This window comes from Vulpes lagopus, chromosome 14 (assembly GCF_018345385.1).
Source record: "Vulpes lagopus strain Blue_001 chromosome 14, ASM1834538v1, whole genome shotgun sequence".
NCBI lineage: Eukaryota > Metazoa > Chordata > Mammalia > Carnivora > Canidae > Vulpes > Vulpes lagopus.
The window spans coordinates 14,221,403-14,242,480 of NC_054837.1; the positions used below are offsets into that span (position 1 = coordinate 14,221,403).

Below are 21,078 nucleotides of genomic sequence, written 5' to 3' on the forward strand. Positions count from 1 at the left end.
TGCAGCTTTGAAGAGGCAGCTCCTCCCTCCTGGTGCCCCCTCAGCCCTTGCCCTGGTCCCAGGAGCCAGAGGGCAGAAGGAGGAGCATGGGCCTGAGATGCCAATGGGCAGTGGAGAGAGATGAGGCCGAGGGGTGCTTGGGAAGCAGGACTTTGGGCAGTAGTGCGGGGAACTGCGTGTCGTGGAGCAGCCTGCTTACTAATCCACGTCAGGGGGCCCTACACCAGGCTGGAGCCAGAGGGGAGAGGTTGCAGAGACTGGAAACAGACCGGAAGCAGACCGGGCAGCCTGAAGGCCACACCCTCCCCTTATGGGTGAGGAAGCTGAGACTGGGAGGCTGTGGGTCACCCAGTCTGGGGGCTGCACCAAGGCCTGGCAGCCCCGTGCTCCCCAGGCCTCTCAGAAGCTGCCACCACTGCTGGGCACCTGGCCAGGGGGTGGGGGCAGCCTGCCCCTCTGCCCTGCTCCCCTGCCCCCTCAGCTCCACGTGGGCCCACCTCACAGCTCTGCGTTGTGCATGGGCAGGGCTCCTGGCCCTGCCCAGCCACACCCCATCTATGCACACAGTGAGACACACCAAGGGGACATTAGACTGGGGGCCTTTATTGGCTGGAGATGTCTACCTCCAGGGGACCCCTCCCTCTCCATGCCCCCACCCCCACATGGGACATGGGAGGGGCTGGGGGCTTCGGGGGCAGGACCTATGCAAGAAATCCCTGCGTCCTGCCTATTGAGCTCAGGGTGGGGACCCAGCACCAGTAATCAAGGAGAGGATGTGTTGGGCTCCCCAAGGTTTGATTGGGGAGGAGGGGGAGGTGAGCCCTTCCCCATCAGCTCTGCATGTGCCAAGGGCCCAGCAGAGCCCCAGCTCCTGGCTCCCTTCAGCGCCTACAGGCCCCGAGGCTTGGGCAGCTGATAAGACTCGAACCCACCACTCCTTCTCTGCAGGCCTGCAGCATCCAAGTTCACAGAGGGAGGTGGAGGCCCAGGGCCCTGAGCAAGGCCTCACCTCTTGCCTGGGCTGCCCCTCCCTCTCAGGCCACTGTGCTTTCTCAGTTTCCTATTCGGCTTACAGGGGGAGTCAGGTCCAAGACTTGCCCATCCCAAAGGCCTAGGGGCAGAAGGGACCCTGAGGACATTAATAAATACGGATGGGCGGTCCCTGGAGGCAGTTGGCCAAGTCCAGGCTGGGAAGGGAAGCCTGGCCTGGTCTGCCCCTAGGGCCGCCCCCGCCCTCAGCCTCTCTCGTTGCGGCTCCTGGGGGCCACGATCCGGTAGTTGGCCGCGTGTCCTCCCCTCTTGCCCCGCAGGAGGCTGGGAGTGCCCGTGCCGGCAGGGCCTGCCCCCGACCCCTCTGGTTCTGCCGGAGGGAAGGAGAAAGTCAGGGTTAGTGAGGTTTGTGTGAGGTGCCTATCTCCCTTCAGCCCTCCGGGCTGGGGCGCTGGATACGCTGCCAGGTGCATTGTGCCCTGGCATCTGGGAGGCAGAGCTGTGAGAAAGAAGGCTGTTTACAAGCTGGTTAGTGCCTCCCCTTCCCCGCCTGGCGTTATCAGCTCCCCACCCCAGGAGAGCACTCAGGGCCTCTATTTGATTTGATTTTCTCTGTCAAGTGAGGATAAATGAACCTGCCATCTTTCTGAAATGCTTGGCAGGTAGTGAATGCTCCATAAAAGTATAGTTCTTTTTCAGGGGCTAGAGATGTGCCCTGAATCCTCCCCCTTTCACAGCTGGGTAAGCTAAGGTCAGGGAATAGACTGACTTTCCCCTCTCCTTGGGTTAGGGCACCTGTGGTGGGGAGGAGTTGAGGAAAGCCAGGCTCTACACCTACTGTACAGCTTTGGGTAAGTCTAATCTCTGTCAGGGCATCAGTTGCTTCATCTCTAAAACCAGGAGGGATAGTTCCAGATATACTCTGAAGTCCTGGCCAACTCCAATAATTAAAATTAGTTCTAATATGGCTATGGTGAAACATGCCCCAACCTGGAAACGGGTTGTCCTGCAAGAGTGAAACTGAATAATTGGCATTCTTGCCACCTAGAAAACTCCTACTCATCCTTCAATACTCAAGTGAGGCCTAACTCCTCCAAGAAGTCTTCTGCTCCCAACTTTCAGTAACTTTCAGTTCCTCTCTAACTTTAATAAGTAGTTCAGGTAGGTCAGAATGGGCTATTTATTGAGAGGAACACTCAAAGAGCAGAGCCCTAGGATGGGGAACTTGGCTGAGCCTCCAAAATGCTGTTCAAAGGGAGAGACACTTGGACTCTGGTGAGCACCAGCTTCCCATTGGGGCACTGCCAGGGTGGTGGGCTACACCCTCATAATCACAGCTGTCTAGCACTCTGACCTTGTGTGCCCCAGCCTCCCATACACCTCTGGTCTGAAATTTGAGGCCCCTGGGTCAGACAGGTGTGTGTGGTCACAGTCAAGGCAGATTGCATGCCTCTTCAGGAGGAGAGGGGCACGGAACTCAGGCTCCCACATCCACTAGGGCCAACTCCTGGCCCCCCCATGTACCAATTATGTGGTTTTGGGCAAGTCACAGAATCTTCAAGTCTCATCCGGAACAGGGGAACCATTGTGGTTAAATATTTAAGGTGACCAGGAGTGCAAAGTGGTTTTCACAGTAAATGCTGGATTATTATGGACACTAAGTGTGATTCTGACCCAGGTCTCCTGCAGGCCTGCACTGTGAGTTGGTCATGAGATGCTATTCAGACACAATCAAATTCTGGGCCCCTGGTTTCCCCAGGGCCCTCCTCAGTGCCTGGTAGAGCAGAGGTGTCAGTAAACTTTTGTTGATGGAGCATCAAGAGCCAGTGCTTTAGAGGACAGACTTATGGTGGATCCCAGGCCTCCTCACTGCTCTCGCTATGACTCTGAGATTGTGTGAGTTCTTTGCACTTCTGTTTCTTCATCTGTGAAATAAGCATCCACCTAGCAGGCCTGTTAAAAGGGCTGGGTGTGTGGGGATCCTTGGGTGGCTCAGTGGTTTGGTGCCTGCCTTTGGCCCAGGGTGTGATCCTGGAGTCCCGGGATTGAGTCCCACAACGGGCTCCCCGCATGGAGCCTGCTTCTCCCTCTGCCTGTGTCTCTGCCTCTCTCTGTGTGTGTCTCTCATGAATGAATAAATAAATAAAATCTTAAAAAAAAAGGAGGGGGGGCTGAGTGTGAATCTCCTAGCCCAGTGGCCTGGATGTGTGACAGCTGTTACTATCTCTTCATTATTGCTTATAACCTAAACATAAGCCCAATCTGGGTCTTTAGGTAGGCAACTGCTGTGTATGATGGATGATGGGGAAAGTTCCTTCTTTGCTCTCCTCTCACCTCCCTTCTAGGGCCACAATGCAAGCTGGCTCCTGGGGTCACTCAACTGGGGTTGTGGCCACAGTGAGTGGGCGTAGCCCTTCTTAGGTGACCGGCACTCTCTCCCTGGGCTGCTGGACACAGAGGTGACCAAAGTGAAGGTGGGGTACAAACCAAGGGCTACAATGTGTCCCTTCTGGCTTCTCTCCCAATACTGACAGGAGGTGGGGGGCACCTGAAAAAGCCTGGGATTTGATCCTTGAGCCCTAAACTGTTAAAGGGAGCGGAAGTCTGGGAGATGGTCGCTGATATTTCTAAAAGCTAGAGAAGCCCTGAGGCAAGGTGGGGAGAGGTTCGAAAGCAGACTACATGCCCCTTCCAGCCTGCAGGCCTTCGTCCACGCAGGACTTTCTATCTTCTTGCTCTCACACTCGTAGGGCTCTTCCGTGACCCAATGCAGGTGTCCCCTCTCGCAAGAAGACTTCTCCACCCCACAGCCGGAAGTGATTGCCACTCACTCACATCCTTTGGTGCTCCTGTATCCCATGGCCCTCATCTCTGTAGACACTGAGGGCACCCTATTGCTTGATGGGCCCAGAGCATCTGCCCTGACTTGGCACTCAGTAGGGGCATACCCTACAGTTTTGCTGAATGAAAGAGGCTTGGCTGTCATCCTGGCCCTCCTTCCTGCTTGGGGACTCAGTTTCCCCAAATGTAAAATAGATGCAAAGTTGGACATGATGTCCAAGGCCTTTGTGGACTAGTTTACTAGGATTGGGCTGTGAGATGGGGCCGCTGGAGTGGGGAGAAGGATGGCCACAGGGCCTCTTAGCCGGTAGATGAGGACCAGAGCTCAGCCTGGAGGGTGGTCAATCCCTGCCTCTCTCCAGGGCCACCCACAGGCTCTGGTTTAATGGGGAGAGCCCTCCTTAGCCCCATCATGAAAAGCCAGGCACAAGGAAGGGTGCAGTCCACTTGGTGTCTAAGCTCCTTCCATGCCTTCTACTTCCCTTTAAGAGCCTTTGCAAACTGGGCCCTGCCAGATTCTCTATCCTCAGCTGTCACTCTTTAGCAGCCTCATAGAACAGTCAAGCTTCTTGGCTTTTGCTCATGCTGTTCCTCTGCCTGTTTATTCATACTGATCCTTGCCCTCCAGGTCCATATAGATGATACCTCCTCCAGGGAGCGCTCCCTGAGATGCCCAGCCTGGGTCAGAGGCACTTCTGTGTTGTCATAGCACTCACTCCACCATGGTATTCCTCACCCTCGGTTTAACAGTTCCAGGGCAACCCCGGCATCCCTGCACCCTACACTCCACAAGAACAGGACTATGTCTGTCTTATCTGGGAGCCTGTGCCTGCCAGCAAAGTGTCAGACACCGTCTGCTGGTTGGCTGGAAGAATTAGAGAAGGAGTGTCTGCTGGCCTGGGTCCACTAGTGGGAGGTGACTTCTGTGTCCCTAGGCTCTTCCTGGAAGGGGCCGCCCCTATCTGCCCGCCCTGCCATTACCTGGCCAGATGATGGCTTCCAGCAGGGTGACTCGTCTGGCCAGGAGCTCCAGCTGAGCCTGCTGCTGCAGGAAGCTCTGTAAGCTAGGAGCCTGATGGGAGATCAAGAAGAGCAAGACGTGCGAGTCCGGCCTCCAAGGGCTGGGCCCGAGAGCGGAGGGTGGGGTGTAGAGGCAGCCACCGGCCGGCTTCGAGGCAGGAGCCTGCCTGGATGTGAGTCTCTCTTGAGACCTTGGTCTCCCCTTCTAAGTGGGGAGGGGGCTTGCCTGGCTCCTCAAGTGATCAGATGGATGGTGAAAGTGGTGGGTAAATGCCTGGGGTGGGGGTCTGGCTCTCTCTGGCCCCTGAAGGGACCTGAAGGATGGGTTATGAGGACCAGAGGGGGAACTGCAACTGTAAGGGAGATACTTGGGGCCAAGAAGGCCTGCCCTGTGAGAGCCTCCTAGGGCTTTTGGGGGAGGGGAGGTCGGAACTGGAGCGGCCTGAGCCTGGCTTCATCACCCACAGTCCCTTGAACTTCCAGAGTCTAGCTCCGTAACCTGTTGTCCTGTGAGCTTGGAGACTGGCTCTGTTACCTGCAACTTCTGTAGAGCTGAATGAAGCCTGACTTCATTATCCACGATCCCCTGCTCTGCTGCAGTCTGGCTCTGTTTCCCACAATTCCTTGGTGGTCTGGAGTTTGGCCCCACTGCCCCGAAGTTCTTCCAAACTCAAAATCTGTCACCTCTGCTTCCCCTGCAGGCCTGGAAACCATATTACCCACAATGCCCAGAGGCGCAGGTCTGACCACAGAGGTGGTAGGCCCAGGTTTCTAGGGGCCCCCTTTTCACCTGTGGAAGAGGGACCAGCCATGGAGGGATGGGGGGCCTTGCTCTCTCAGGTCCTCACCTGCCTGGGGCAGGCACCTTCTCCAGTCTCATGACTGGGTCCAGGCAGCTCCACCCCAGGAGGGCCTGGGGAAGGCTAGCGGGTGGGGGCTGGGCTGTCTGTCCGTCTGTCTGTCTCTACTCACCATAGAGCCCAATCATTGTTTCCAAGATTAAAACCCTCTCAGCTAAAATCTTCAAAGCCTCGCGTAGTTGGTGCAACCCCTCCCCCTGCGGAGGAAAGAGACAGATGCAGCCGTGAAGGGGGCAAGGGAGGGGGCCCTGCAAAGCTTGTTGGTGGCCCATGCCCCACCCCGGACATGCACCTGCAGCCCTGCACCACCAGCCACAGCCCATGGCCCTCGGACAGCCAGGATAAGACCGGGAGAGGACGAGTTGGGGTGGGGGCGGGCAAGACAGGTGGAAGCAGCCCCCTCAGTAAGTCCTGATGGGTTCCAGCTGGCTGCTCTCTGCCCACACCCCTGCACATCTGCTGCACTGGTGGCAGGGGGATCCCAATCCACAGGGGCCATGCCACTGTCCCAGAGCCTGCCACTGAACCTGCCCTAGAGGCTGTCATGGGGCACACCTGAATCTCTGTTGCCTGACACCTGCAGGATTCCTGCCACATCCCTGGCCACCTGCACTCTTGTTGACTTAACATTCTTTAAACTGAGTCACTTTTTGCCTTAATACTACATTAATCTCACTCTAACGGCTTCCATCAGTGAGAACAGGCTACTTACCGATATCCTTTCCATTCACATCAAAATGAATATATGCAAGCAAAATTATAAAATGTTTGCATGGCATCACTTTTGGGAAGTTGTGCTTAAAATGCTGGAAGAGCTGAGGTTCAGTCCACTCCCCAGCTCTTCACTTTGGACTCCTCCCTCCCCAGGCTCTGACTATTCCAAGTCCATATTCTGGACATCCTGGAATTAGGCTCCCGAAGCCCCACCTTCCCTTCTGAGCAGTACCCAGGGATGTGGCAGGGGGGCCCCACAGCCCCTCCCCCAGCCTGCCCCTTGGCAACAGCATCAGCTGCCACCCCGGGCTCCTGCCAGCCCTCGTGTTCACTTCCAATTTGTCTGTCTGTCCTTTCCTTCTCCAGCACGGGGTCCACAGTCTGGCTGAACCTCCCCACTCCCTCACTCTTCCTCTCTCCTGGTCCAGACTAAGCTATTTCCGGAATGTTGATATGGTAATTCCAACAGAGCACCAGGACAGCAAGAACTATTCCAGCCCTGACGTATCAGGGAGTCTCTCTCGGCATCCTTTACTTCGTACAGACTAAGTGAACGGAGGGCCAGAACACGTACATTGCTACAAGAGGTCCAACCCTTTACGGTTCACCTAAACATCTAACAGCCGAGAGACCGTCCACCATGTCTGTGAGCCTGCTGTGGCATTGCTGGGACTGTCCATTGTAACCCGGCTGTCCTGTCCACAGCATACGGACTGGGCTACCCTCAGGCCACTAAGTGGCCACTGCAGCTGAAGAGCCACAGGGTCACCATGGGCCACACACCAAAGTAATCCTTCTTCAAGTATTACAGGAGCAGGATCTAAAAATGGATGACCTTCAAAAATTATGTTAAGCCTCCCGGCATGGGCAGTGGGACAAGCTGACATCACAAACCTTCTGGTAAGATGTAATAAGAGGGCACTACCTCCACTACTGCTCCTGCCGAGAGCATTTAACTGCATCTCATCACGAGGAAACGATCAGACAAATCTAGATGGTGGAATATTCACAAAAAGACAAAGTCAAGAGAAAGTAGGAAAGGACAGGGAGGGATGCCTAGGTGGCTCAGTGGTTGAGCATTTGCCTTCAGCTCAAGTCGTGATCCCAGGGTCCTGGGATTGAGTCCTGCAGCAGGCTCCCCACAGGGAGCCTGCTTCTCTCTCTGCCTATGTCTCTGCCTCTCTCTGTGTGTCTCTTGTGAATAAATAGATGGAATCTTAAAAAAAACAAAGGACAGGGATTGTTCTAGATTACAAGACACCAGGGCAGCCCTGGTGGCACAGCGGTTTAGCGCCGCCTGCAGCCCAGGGCATGATCCTGGATATCCTGGATCAAGTCCCACGTCAGGCTCTCTGCATGGAGCCTGCTTCTCCCTCTGCCTGTGTCTCTGCCTCTCATTCTCTCTCTGTGTTTCTATGAATAAATAAATAAAATCTTAAAAAAAAAAAGAAAAAAAATAGATTACAAGACACCAGAGATGGAACAACCAAATGCAATGTGTGAATCTTGATTAGATCTTAGATTAAAAAAAAAAAAAACAGCTAAGAAAGGCATTTTGGAGATGACTGGTAAAATTTGTATATAAGTTAAGTGATACAGAACTTGATGTCATCATTTCATTGAATTAATGTCTGCTTTCTTAGATGTGATGGGTTGTATTGGGGGTTTTTGGGAGAATGTCCATGTTCTTTTGAGATACACACTGATGTGTTAGGGGAAATGTGGATGGGGTTTGCAGCTTACTTTCAAATAGATTTTTAAAAAGTCTATAAATATAAATAAAGAGAAAGAGCAAGTAGCAAAATACTAATAGTTGGTCAGTCTACAGGAAGGCAGAATGATATTCATTATACTGAGTTTTCTGCATATTTGAACATCTCCCAAATGAAAATTGGAAGAGAGGTGCCTGGCTGGCTTATTCTGTAGAGCATGTGCCTCTTGATCTCAGGGTTGTAAGTTTGAGACCCATATTGGGTGTAGGGATTGCTTAAAAATAAAATCTTTATTAAAAACAAACAAAAAGGGGATCCCTGGGTGGCGCAGCGGTTTAGCGCCTGCCTTTGGCCCAGGGCGCGATCCTGGAGACCCGGGATCGAATCCCACGTTGGGTTCCCGGTGCATGGAGTCTGCTTCTCCCTCTGCCTGTGTCTCTGCCTCTCTCTCTCTCTCTGTGTGTGACTATCATAAATAAATAAAAATTGTTTAAAAAAAAAAAAGGAAATTGGAGGAAAAAATGAAAAACAAAATCCTGCTATTTGGATCCCTTCTAAGATGAGTGGCCTGTTGTTTGTGCTGATAACCACCCCCCATCCCCTCTTGGCCTGGACTGAGTGTCCAGGGCCTGCTGGACACCCCCACTCAGCTTTAACACAGACAGCTCCCACTTTCCTTGGACAAAACCCAGTAAGGCAACTTCTCTTGGCTCTCTACTGTAAAGGTTGCCTTAACTTCTCACTCTCTGTTACAGCCAAACTAGCACCAAGTATCTCTTAATCCATTGACATCCATCCATCCTCACTGTTCTCCCTTCCAGTTCCAGCCCCCTGGTCTCTTGCCTGGATGACCACAACAGACTCCCTCCTGCTGTCTCTCTGCTTCTCCCGTGTTGCTCCCTTCTGTCTTTTCTCCACGCGTAGTCAGAGGAGCTGTTTGCAAACAAAACCCTGCGTCCCTTCCCTGCTGTTAATACTTCAATGACTCCCCACTGTCCACAGAACAAAGTTCAAATTCCTCAATGTGGCCTCTTAAGTCCTGAAAGCCTGTTTGGCCTCCGTCTCACCCCTTGACTGTCACACTGTACCAGGCCAAGTATTTGCAGCTCCTTGAATACACCAGGCTCACTCCGGCCCTAAGGCCTTCGAACATGATGTTCTCTCTCCTCTGTCTGGTTAATGCACCTTTTAGGCCTCAGGCCTCATCTTCTCCAGGAGGATGCTAAATCCTCTGCCATCACAGCTGAGCTCCCTCTCTCCTGTGGCCACTGGTTACTGGTCTGATCCCCCCATCCCACTGTGACCCACCTTGAGGGTAGGGACTGTCCAAATCACATCTATGTCTACAGTGCCCAGCCTGGGACCCGGCACCCACCGAGGAGGGGCTGGTTTCCCTGGTCCTGAGAGCTGAAAATCCCGGGCTTCAGTTCCGCTCTGCCAACAATTTGCTCTGCGGGAGCTGGACCTCAGTTTTTCCTGTCCGAATAAGGGGGTACGAGCTTTGGTCTAGATGGGCCGGCTCAGCTCAGTCACTCTGGGGCAGTGCCTGCAGTTCATGCTCATGACCACTGGGTGTCACTGCTGAGCCAGTCTGGCCAGTGGTTCAGGTCTACCTGGGGGTTAGTAGGAGAGTAGCCCCCTCAGGGTCCTTCCCCACACTTGACATCATTCCCACCTACCTCAACAGAGTTGGTTCCCCAGTCCCCAAAGCCTCATGCTTACCCCAGCCCAGCAGAACCCCTCAGGCAGGTGGCAAGCAGGGGCAGAAGTACAGGTGGGCAATGGGGCAGGAGGCAGGAGGATGGGCAAGGGCCCTGCTACCTCTGGGGCAGCCCCTCCCACAGGTGGTCCTGAGTTAGAGGTCTGGGTTGGGACAGTTCAGGCATCCATTCTCTTCCTGGAATCCCCATGCAGGGATGGAGCTGCATAGTCTAATTCAGCCTCATTTCACCTCTCCTAACTCTCCTGGGCTGGGTAGAAAACATGTTCCTGGAGTGGGAGTGGCCAGTGAAGGGGTCTAGAGGAGCCATGGGCTGGGTTCACACAGGTCTACCTGACCCCCAGCCCAGCTCATGCCCATACTGGCAGTGTGCTTAAGAGGCTCTGGAGCCACTGGGGGTGAAGGGCTGGAGCCACTGGGGGTGAAGAGGTGTGTGGGGAGTAGAGTGACAGTGAGGGGCTGGGAGAGGCTTGTCAGAGAGGTAGCAGGGCCTCAGAAGTCATGGGAAGACATGGGGGGCGGGGGAAGGAGGACTCGTGCAGGGTGAGGGGCTCCCACGGCTGTATCCATCACTGACCCCGCAATCAGGAGCAGAGAGGGCAAGGCAGGTGCTTAGGTGTATCCCATGTCATTAACTAGTGCCTGCTGGGAAGTAGGGTACCCCAACCAGACTGCACCAAGGAGGGGTTGGGAGAAAGGGAGGCATGATACCAGCCTCCTGAATAGCTTTTCAGTTTTCTTTCCTGTAGGGGTGTCTGCCCCCACCCTACCCATTTTCCAAATGTTTGTGTCCTAATAGTTCCCAGGTCCCTGCATTCTGGGATTTTTGGTCCTCCTCCCATGCATCACTTGGGTGGGCAGATTTCTAGGCCTGGGAACTGATTCACTGCAACTCTCTCCAATGATTGTAAAGGTTTCTAGGATCCCACATGTGGTTTCTATGTCCCCTTTCTCATATATGCTATGTCTCCTGTGCATGTGACAGTTTCTAGGCCTTTCTTCTCAATATTTATGGACTTCCTATGTTTATAGTGGTTGCTAACCCTTCAGCTCATTTTCCATGCTTCTCCCATGTATATGATCATTTCTAGGCTTCTCCTCCCACTCTCCACGGCTCTCCTATGTATGTGATGGTGTCTGGGACCTCACTATTTTGAGAATAGTGGAGTCTAGGTCCCCTGACCTCATTTACCATGTATGATGTATACATAATGGTTTCTAAGTCTCCCTTCCCATGATCCATGGGTTTCCTATGTGTACAGTGGTCTCTTGATCCCCTGTCCCGTTTACCTAGTGTACCTCACTGTTGCTATGCCTCCCTTCCTACGCTTCACAGCTTTCTCAAGGCCCCCCTGTCCTACTGTCTTATGTGGATATTGTTTTCATGCTTGCCTTTCTTCTGCAGACACAGTAGAAGCCAAAGCCCTAGCTGGGAAGGGGCTATGGAGGCAGAGGATGCAGTCTGGACTGGGTCAGCCCAAAAACCATCCAGTAGGAACAGGCAGGGTCACCCGGGCTTGGAAAGGCCACAGAGGGAAGGGGGAGACAGGGACGAAGACATAGACAGAGAGCTGGGGTCTGCTGATAAGGCTGGCCCTGCCTGGTTGGGAAGGACAGAATGAGGAGGGGTCTAGAGCTGAGATCTGTCAAGACTCCTTCCCAGAAGACCAGGTTGCAGGGGGGATTTGAATGAGGTGCCCCCTCCCCTCCAAATGATCTCCTGAGTGCCCAGGGCAGGAGGGGGCAGTGGGAGGTCTGTGCTCAGCTGGAGCTTACCCATTGGCTCTTCTCCCCAGGGTCTCCTTTGGGGCCAGGTTCTCCCTGCAAGGAGAGACAGAGGTAGAAGCAATGAGAGAGGGAAGGAAGAAAGAGGGGGAGGCGAAGAGAGCGGAAAGAGGGAAGGAGAGATAGGGAGAAGCTAAAAGACAGAGAAATAGAGCGTGGCCAGTATTGGACTAACACTAGGTTAAATGCAAAAAACCATAATTTGAAGGCAATGGAACATAATAAAAAGAAGCCAGAAACTGGAGGCTCTTTGACCTTTGAAAGAAGGGAGTTACACATACACACAGACACACAGACACACAGACACACAGACACACACACACACACACACACACACACACACCTTTTCCCCTGAGGGCACATTCCAGCTCCCTCAGCCTGGCAAATAGCTCAAGCAGGCAGCTTTAGTCTTTTTGGGCTGAAGAATTACAGGTTGGAGCGAAGACTGCCAAAGGAGGAGGAAATTGAACGGAAATCCTGGAAAGCAGGGAGCCACAGCAGGGGAGAGAAATCTACATAAATACTCTCTAATCCTTGGATGGTCCATGAACTAAAGTCGCAAAGCTGAAGTCCAGCCCACACTCTAGACCAAATGTTGAAGAAAATCAACATTCTTCAGAGGAAGATAATAGAATCCAGATTCTCTTTACTTTATTTTCTACATTGTCCAGAATGGAATAAAAATTACTAGATATGTGAAGAAATAGGAAAATGTGATTCATGATCAAAAGAAAAATAAGTCAGTAGAAATAGATCCAGAGCCAACTTAGATGTTGGAATGAGCAAGACACAAAGCTTAAAATATCTGTGATATTTATCATCAAGGAAATGCAAATCAAAACTACAATATCACCTCATACCTGTCAGAATGGCTACACAAGAAAAACAGGTGTTGGCAGGGATACAGAGAAAGGAGAACCCTAATGCACTGTTGGTGGGAATGCAAACTGGTGTAGCCACTATGGAAAACAGTATGAAGGTTCCTCAGAAAGTTAAAAAACTACTCTATGATCCAGCAATTGCACTACTAAATATTTAGTCAGTAAGGATACAAAAATACTAATTCAAAGGGTTACCTGCATCCTGATATTTGTAGTAGCATTATCTAAATAGTCAAATTATGGAAACAGCCTAAATGTCTATTGATTAATGAATGGTGAAGAAGATATGGTTATACATACATTATATATATATCATATTTGTGTGTATATACATATACATATGTAGTGAAATATTACATATGTATATGTACATATGTACATACACACATACATATTCTTTTAGTATATGTGCTGCCGAAGCGAGCACTACACACATACATATATAGTGAAATATTATCCAGCTATAAAAATGAATGAAATTTTGCCATTTGCAATGATATAGACAGAGCTAGAGACTATAATGCTAAGTGAAATAAGTCAAAGAAAAATATCATATGATTTCACTCTTATGTGGAATTTAAGAAACAAAACAAATGAGTAAAAGGAAGACAGAGAGAGAGAAAGAAAAACAGAGGCAAACTAAGAAACAGGCTCTAAACCATAGAGAACAAACTGATGGTTGCCAGAAGGGAGGTAGGTGTGTGTGGGGGAATGGGTGAAATTGCTGACAGGGATTAAGGAGCACACTTGTTATGATGAGCTAGAGGTGATGTATGGAAGTGTTGAATCACTCTATTGTACACACCAGAAACTAATAATACACTGTCTGCTAACTAACTGGAATTTAAATAAAAGCTTAGGGATCCCTGGGTGGCGCAGCGGTTTGGCGCTTGCCTTTGGCCCAGGGCGCGATCCTGGAGACCCGGGATCGAATCCCACGTCGGGCTCCCGGTGCATGGAGCCTGCTTCTCCCTCTGCCTGTGTCTCTGCCTCTCTCTCTCTCTCTCTCTCTCTCTCTGTGACTATCATGAATAAAAATTAAAAAAAAAAAAAATAAATAAATAAATAAATAAAAGCTTAAAAAAAATATCTGTGATAAGTGTGTTAAAGAATGTAGTGGAACTGATATAATGGGTGATGAGATGGGGACTTTCAGGAGATCTGTGAAAACTAAAAAAGCATCAGATGGAAATCCTGGAAATGAAAAGGATAATATTTAAAATAAAAAATTCGTTAGCTGGGATTAACAGAAGACTGGCCATAATAGAAAAAAGAATCAGTTAACTTGAAGACAAGTCAATGCAACAACTCAAAATGAAGCACAAAGAGAAAAAAAAATTTTTTTTTTTTTTAATTAGCAGAGCCTGGGGCGCTTGGCTGGCTCAGTTGGAGGAGTGCACGTCTCGTGATTTTGGGGTCATGAGTTAAAACCCAAAATGGGGGGTAGAAATAACCTAAAAAAATTAAAAATTAAAAAAAAAATTTAACAGAGCCTCAATGATTCATGGGAGAGTATTTTTTTTTTAATAATAGTTATTTTTTTTTTAATTTTTTTAAATTTATTTATGATAGTCACAGAGAGAGAGAGAGAGGCAGAGACACAGGCGGAGGGAGAAGCAGGCTCCATGCACCGGGAGCCTGATGTGGGATTCGATCCCGGGTCTCCAGGATCGCGCCCTGGGCCAAAGGCAGGCGCCAAACCGCTGCGCCACCCAGGGATTAAGAGTATTAATGGGAGAGTATTAAGTATAACTGAGGTCCCAGAAGGAGAGAAGAGAGTGCAGGAATAGAAAACATGTTGAGGAAATCTTAATAAATTTTGTCTCCAAATTTGATTTAAAAACAAAACAAAACAGACTTCTTGTTTTGGTATGGCACATAAGGAGCTCAGGAGTTGCCATTCTGTCCTAAGAACAAGTAAAATGCTGAACAAACTAGAAAATCAACAACTCTTCTTAGAGCTATCCAAGCAGGGAGGTCACAGGACAAACCACTGCCCCCCAAATTGCAGGGAGAGGGGGTGGATTACAATTTCCTCAGCAGAAGCCTCCCTGGGAACCAGTGCCAATGCAGGAAAACCTAGATGTAACTGACAAATTGCTGGTGACTCGGTGTGGCCAACTCTGAGAGTTAAACATTCTGGGGGGACCCAGTTGTTGGGGAATCAACACATGCATGTGAATCAGCACATGCATGTGAATTTCACTCGGTAGCTCCTTAGTCGTTAGGTCCTCACAGCGAATGCTGTAGAAAAATCTCATGCTTTCAGCAGGAGGAGGGGGAAAGGAACCATCTTGAAACACACCCAACAGCATTCCGTTCTCAGCAAGGCCTGCCCTCAGGACAAACTATTTTAGGAGAGCCTAACCTGCTGGGGTCTTATCACAGCCTAACTGACCTGGGGGAAGAGAAATAGCCCCATCAGCCCCCTCTAGCCATCTTGTCCCACCTAATGGGAAAAAAACAAAACAAAACAAAATTAAGATGCACTGGTCAAGTTCGCAGACCAGGGGCATAGGCTTCCCGAAAGACTGAGACGGGACTATCGGCCTCCAGAATGCTTCCTCCACCTGCACATCTGACCACTACCTTACTGAAGTCTCTGTACTGTTGATCCTTTCACCCATGTTTACCTTCCAACAAAATATTACAAGGGATTGTCAGGTTGCCTTTTAGTTTTGTTGACTGTTTCTTTTGCTGTGCAAAAGCTTTTTTTTAAAACGGCATTTCAGGGGATGTCTGGGTGGCTCAGCGGTTTGGCGCCTGCCTTTGGCCAAGGGCGCAATCCTAGAGTTCCGGGATCGAGTCCCGCATCTGCTCCCGGCATGGAGCCTGCCTCTCCCTCTACCTCTCTATCATGAATAAATAAATAAAATCTAAAAAAAAATAATAAACGGGGGATCCCTGGGTGGCGCAGCGGTTTGGCGCCTGCCTTTGGCCCAGGGCGCGATCCTGGAGACCCAGGATCGAATCCCACGTCGGGCTCCCGGTGCGTGGAGCCTGCTTCTCCCTCTGCCTGTGTCTCTGCCTCTCTCTCTATCTCTCTGTGACTATCATAAATAAATAAAAATTAAAAAAAAAATAATAAACGGCATTTCAAGATTATTTATTTATTTATTTATTTATTTATTTATTTATTTATTTATTTGAGAGAGCAAGCGAGAGAGAATGAGCACAAGTTGGGAGGGGGGCAGGGAGGGAGAGCGCAGGGAGAAGCAGGCTCTCCATTGAGCAGGGAGCCTGATGCGGGGCTCCATCCCAGGACCCTGGGATCATGACCTGAGCAGAAGGCAGACGCTTAACCAACTGAGCCACCCAAGCGCCTCTGCACAAAAGTTTTTGTCTTGATGAAGCCCCAATAGTTCATTTTTGCTTTTGTTTTCCTTACTTTTGAAGATGTATCTAGCAGAAGTTGCTGTGGCTGTGGTCACAGAGATTGCTACCTGTGCTCACTTCTAGGATTTTGATGGATATCTGTCTCACATTTAGGTCTTTAATCCATTTTGAATCATATGTGGAGTTTAAGAAACAAAACAGATGAACAGGGCAGCCCCGGTGGCTCAGCGGTTTAGCGCTGTCTTCAGCCCAGGGAGTGACCCTGGAGACAGGGGATTGAGTCCCATGTCCAACTCCCTGCATGGAGCCTGCTTCTCCCTCTGCCTGTGTCTCTGCCTCTCTTTCTCTTTGCGTCTCTCATGAATAAATAAATAAAATATTTAAAAAAAGGTGGGGGGGGGGAGGAAAAATAAAATAAAACAAAACAAAATAAAATAAAATAAATAAAATGAAAACAGAGAGGGAGATAAACCATTAGAGACTCTAGGAAACAGGGTTGCTGGAGGGGAAGGGGATGGGGGAATGGGATAACTGGGTGATGGGCATTAAGGAGGGCACTTGATAGAATGAGCACAGCATGTTGAATGCAACTGAATCACTAAATTTTACCTCTGAAACTAATAATATAGTATATGTTAATTAAATTGAAATTATATTAAAAAACACAGTTTTAAGAGACTGAGCAAATATTAGAACCTGAGTCAGATATAGCATGGATGTTGGAATTATCAGACCAGGAATTAAAAAAAAGAGAAAAAAACGAGTAATATGCTAAAGGCTTTAATGGAAAAACTGACAACATGCAAGAACAGATGGATAATGTGAGCAGAGAGATGGAGATTCTAAGAATCAAAAAAGAAATGCTAGATTTTGGTTGAAGATGACCCAAGCTAAGAGTTATCATATTCTTCCCAGGCCTCCTAAGAAATACTTCAATTCTAGCAAAGGCCCTTCTTTCTAGTAACAGGAGCCATGGTCCAGAAACACAAATTCAACAGAATTTCAGCCACTTATCTTCCAGATTGTTCCCTTCCTAAAGTTCTACCCAGAGTAGGAAAAAATAATGAAAACACTACTGCAGTCCCAAGTCCTTCAGTTTCCTGGCCAAGATTTCATATTCCCTTCAAGGTAACTTTCAAGGAAAAAGTGACAGGGGAGGGGCATATGGGGGACTTCCAATGTACTGATTAGGTTCTATTTCTTAAGCTTGGTGTTGGGCACACGAATAGATGATTTAATATTATTATTTAGATTTTTCAGGTTAAAATTTTTCTGCATATACTTTTGAAAAAATGCTAGAGATCAAAATCTTGAAACAGAAATGAAGAATGCCTTTGAAGTGCTCACTGGATGTGGTAGAGGAAAGAATCTCTGAACTTGAGAATATGACAATAAGAAAATTTCAAAACTATGGGACGCCTGGGTGGCTCAGTGGTTGGGCGTCTGCCTTCAGCTCAGGGCCGAGATCCCGGAGTTCCGCAATTGAGTCCCACGTTGGGCTTCCTGCATGGAGCCTGCTTCTCTCTCTGCCTCTCTCTCTCTCTCTCTCTCTCTCTCTGTGTCTCTCATGAATAAATAAATAAAATCTTAAGAAAAAAAAAAGAAATTTTCAAAACTGAAAAGCAATGAGAAAAAAGACTGAAAAAAGCAAAACAGAACATCCAGGAATGATGGGACAATTAAGAGAAGTGTAACAAATGTAACAAGAAGACCAGAAAGAGAAGAAAAAGAAAGGAACAGAAGCAATATTTGAAGCAATAATGACAGGATTTTCCCAAATTGTCAGATACCAAGCCACAGATCCAGGAAGTTCAGAGAACACCAAGCAGGATAAATGCCAAAAAAAACAAAAAAACAAAAAACAAAAAAAAACAAACCAAAAAACAAAATAAAACAAAAACAAAAACAAATCTGCCTTGCAAGAAATATTAAAAGGAATTCTTCAAAGAGAAGGAAGTGATAAGTCAGAAACTTGGGATCTACATAAAGAAAGGAAGAGTATCAGAAAAGTAATAAATGAAGGTAAAATACAAACTTTTATTTCTCTTATACTTAACTGAGCTAATAGAAAACACTTTGTTCAAAATAATAACCAACAATAGAGTTGCCTGGGTAGCTCAATCAGTTAAGCATCTGCCTTTGGCTCAGGCCATGATCCGGGGGTCCTGGGATTGAGCCCATATCAGGCTCTCTGCTCAGCAAGGAGTCTGCTTCTACCTCTCCCTCTGCTCCTGCCCCTGTTCTCTCACTCTTTCTCACTCATATGTGCTCTCTCTCTAATAAACAAAATCTTTAAAAAAATTATACCAATCATGTATTTGATTATGTATGCCTATCATATGCATGTGTGTATGTGTACATGTGTATATACAGATATATTTACATTTAATTATATATGAGTGAAATGAATTACCTCAATGATATAAGGAAGAGGAGGGAATAATTGAGAATATTTTATTATAAGGTATTTGCACTAACCATGAAGCAGTATAGTGTTATTTGCAAGTAGAGTTGGGTTACTTGTAAATGTATATTGCAGACTTTGGGGAAACCACTACAAAAAGTAAAAAAGGAAGTGCAACTGAAGTACCAAGAAAGGAGAGAAAGTGGAATTATATGATATGATGAATTAAAACTACAAAAGGCAGAAAAATTATAGAAGACAAAAATAGGAATGAAGAATAAGAGCAACAAATAGAAGACAGTAAAAAAAAATCTGATAATCACTTAAATGTTAATGGTTTGTTTAGTTTTAATTTTTTTTAAGATTTTATTTTTGTTTTTTTCTTAAATATTTTATTTATTTTTTCATAAGGGACACACAGAGAGAGGCAGAGACATAAGCAGAGGGAAAAGGAGGTATCCTGCAGGGAGCCTGATGTAGGACTTGATCTCAGGAGTCTGGGATCATGACCTGAGCCAAAGGCAGACGCTCAACCACCGAGGTGTCCCTAAAGATTTTATTTATTTATTTATTTAAAAGATTTATTTGTTTATTTATGATAGACATTGAGAGAGAGAGAGAGAGAGAGAGAGAGAGAGAGAGAGGCAGAGACACAGGAGGAGGGAGAAGCAGGCTCCACGTCGGGAGCCCAACGTGAGACTCGATCCCAGGACTCCAGAATCGCACCCTGGGCAAAGGCAGGCGCCAAACTGCCGAGCCACCCAGGGATCCCCGAAAGATTTTATTTTATTGTATTTATTTATTTTTTAAAAGATTTTATTTATTTATTCATGAGAGAACAGAGAGAGAGAGAGAGGCAGAGACACAGGTAGAGGGAGAAGCAGGCTCCATTCAGGGAGCCCAACATGGGACTCGATCCCGGGACTCCAGAATCACGCCCTGGGCTGAAGGCAGGCACTTTAACTGCTGAGCCACCCAGGTGTCCCAAGATTCTATTTTTAAGTAAGTTCTACAGCCAATGTGGGGCTCAAATTCACAAACCTGAGACAAGAGTTGCACGCTTCACTGATTGAGCCTGCCAGGTGCCCCTAAATGCCAAGGGGTTAAATACACCAATTAAAAGTCCAGGATTGGGGATCCCTGGGTGGCACAGCAGTTTAGCACCTGCCTTTGGCCCAGGGCGCGATCCTGGAGACCCAGGATCGAATCCCACGTCAGGCTCCTGGTGCATGGAGCCTGCTTCTCCCTCTGCCTATGTCTCTGCCTCTCTCTCTCTCTCTGTGACTATCATAAATAAATTTAAAAAAATTTAAAAAAAATAAATAAAAGTCCAGGATTGTTGGGATGCCTGGGGCTCAGTGGTTAGGCATCTGCATTCAGCTCAGGGAGTGATCCCGGGGTCTGGGGATCGAGTGCCACATCGGGCTCCCTACAAGGAGCCTGCTTCTCCTTCTGCCTATGTCTCTGCCTTTCTCTCTGTGTCTCTCATAAATAAATAAAAATCTTATTTTAAAAAAAGTCTAGGATTGTCAGAGTGGATTAAAAAAAAACAAGATCCAACTATATGTCGTCCAGAAGAAGCCCAATCTAAATATAAAGATGCATATAAAGCCAAGGGATGGAAAAAGATATATCATGCTAGCACTAATGAAAACAGGAGTTGCTATATTAATTTCAAACAGTGCAGACTTCAGAGAAAGTAATCATGGGTAAAGAGGGGCAATACATAATGATAAAGGGATCAATACCCCATGAAGGCACAATGATCCTTAACATGTATATGCCTAACAACAGAGCATTGAAATATACAAGGTCCAAAGTGATAGAACTGCAAGGAGAAACATATGAATCCATTATTACAGTTGGAAACTCTAACATCTGTCAGAAATGGACAGATCCAGACAGGCAGAAAATCAGAAAGAAAATAGTTGAAATCAACAATACCATCAATCAACTGGATACAACTGACATCTATAGACTACTTCATCCAACAACAGATTACACATTCTTCTCAAGCTCACATGGAACATTCTGGGCCATAAAATATATCTTAATGAATTTCAAAGAACAAAAATCATAGCATGCATGTTCTTAGACCACAATGGATTTAAGCCAGAAATTAGTAACAGAAAGATAACTGGAAACTCCCCAAATACTTGGGAATTAAACAACAGACTTCTAAACAAGATCAAGTAAGAAATCTCCAGAGACATTTAAAAATATTTTGAACTACATAAAAATAAAATTGCAACTTATCAAAATTTGTAGGATGTGTCAAAAGTAATGCTTAGATGGAAATTTACTGTTTTTTTTTTTTTTTTTTTTTTTTAGATTTTATTTATTTATTCATGTGAGACACAAAGGGAGAGGCAGAGACAGGCAGAGGGAGAAGCAGGCTCCCTGCATGGAGCCTGCCATGGGACTTGATCCCGGGTCTCCAGGATCAGGCCCTGGGCGGAGAGTGGTGGTAAACTGCTGAGCCACCCAGGCTGCCCTGAAATTTATTGTATTGAATGCATATATTAGGGAACCCTGGGTGGCGCAGCGGTTTGGCGCCTGCCTTTGGCCCAGGGTGCGATCCTGGAGACCCAGGATCGAATCCCACATCAGGCTCCCGGTGCATGGAGCCTGCTTCTCCCTCTGCCTGTGTCTCTGCCTCTCTCTCTCTCTCTCTGTGACTATGATAAATAAATAAAAAAAAATATTAAAAAAAATTAAAAAAAAATTGAATGCATATATTAGAAAAGAAGAAAGATCTAAAATCAGTAATCTAAGTTTTACCCTTAGAAAAGTAGAAAAAAGGAGAGTAAATTAA

At 47.8% G+C, this 21,078-nt stretch overlaps 1 protein-coding gene across 9 annotated transcripts in view; it reads right to left on the reverse strand.

Annotated features, from left to right (window-relative positions):
• Window positions 1-583: 583 nt before the first annotated feature.
• Window positions 584-21,078, reverse strand: part of EMID1 (EMI domain containing 1) — a 51,656-nt gene continuing 31,161 nt past the window's right edge. For 2 of the 9 annotated variants that reach the window (XM_041729346.1, XM_041729343.1), the window contains 3 exons: window positions 11,634-11,678; window positions 4,813-4,903; window positions 584-1,360 (listed from right to left, as the gene is read on the reverse strand). In XM_041729346.1, the coding sequence (XP_041585280.1) occupies window positions 1,236-1,360; window positions 4,813-4,903; window positions 11,634-11,678 (261 nt within the window). In that variant the 3' untranslated portion in view covers window positions 584-1,235. Of the gene's footprint in view, window positions 1,361-4,812; window positions 4,904-5,823; window positions 5,909-9,512; window positions 9,614-11,633; window positions 11,679-21,078 lie in introns of those variants that run through there. The other 7 variants (XM_041729347.1, XM_041729344.1, XM_041729345.1 and 4 more) reach the window with 5 other exon arrangements.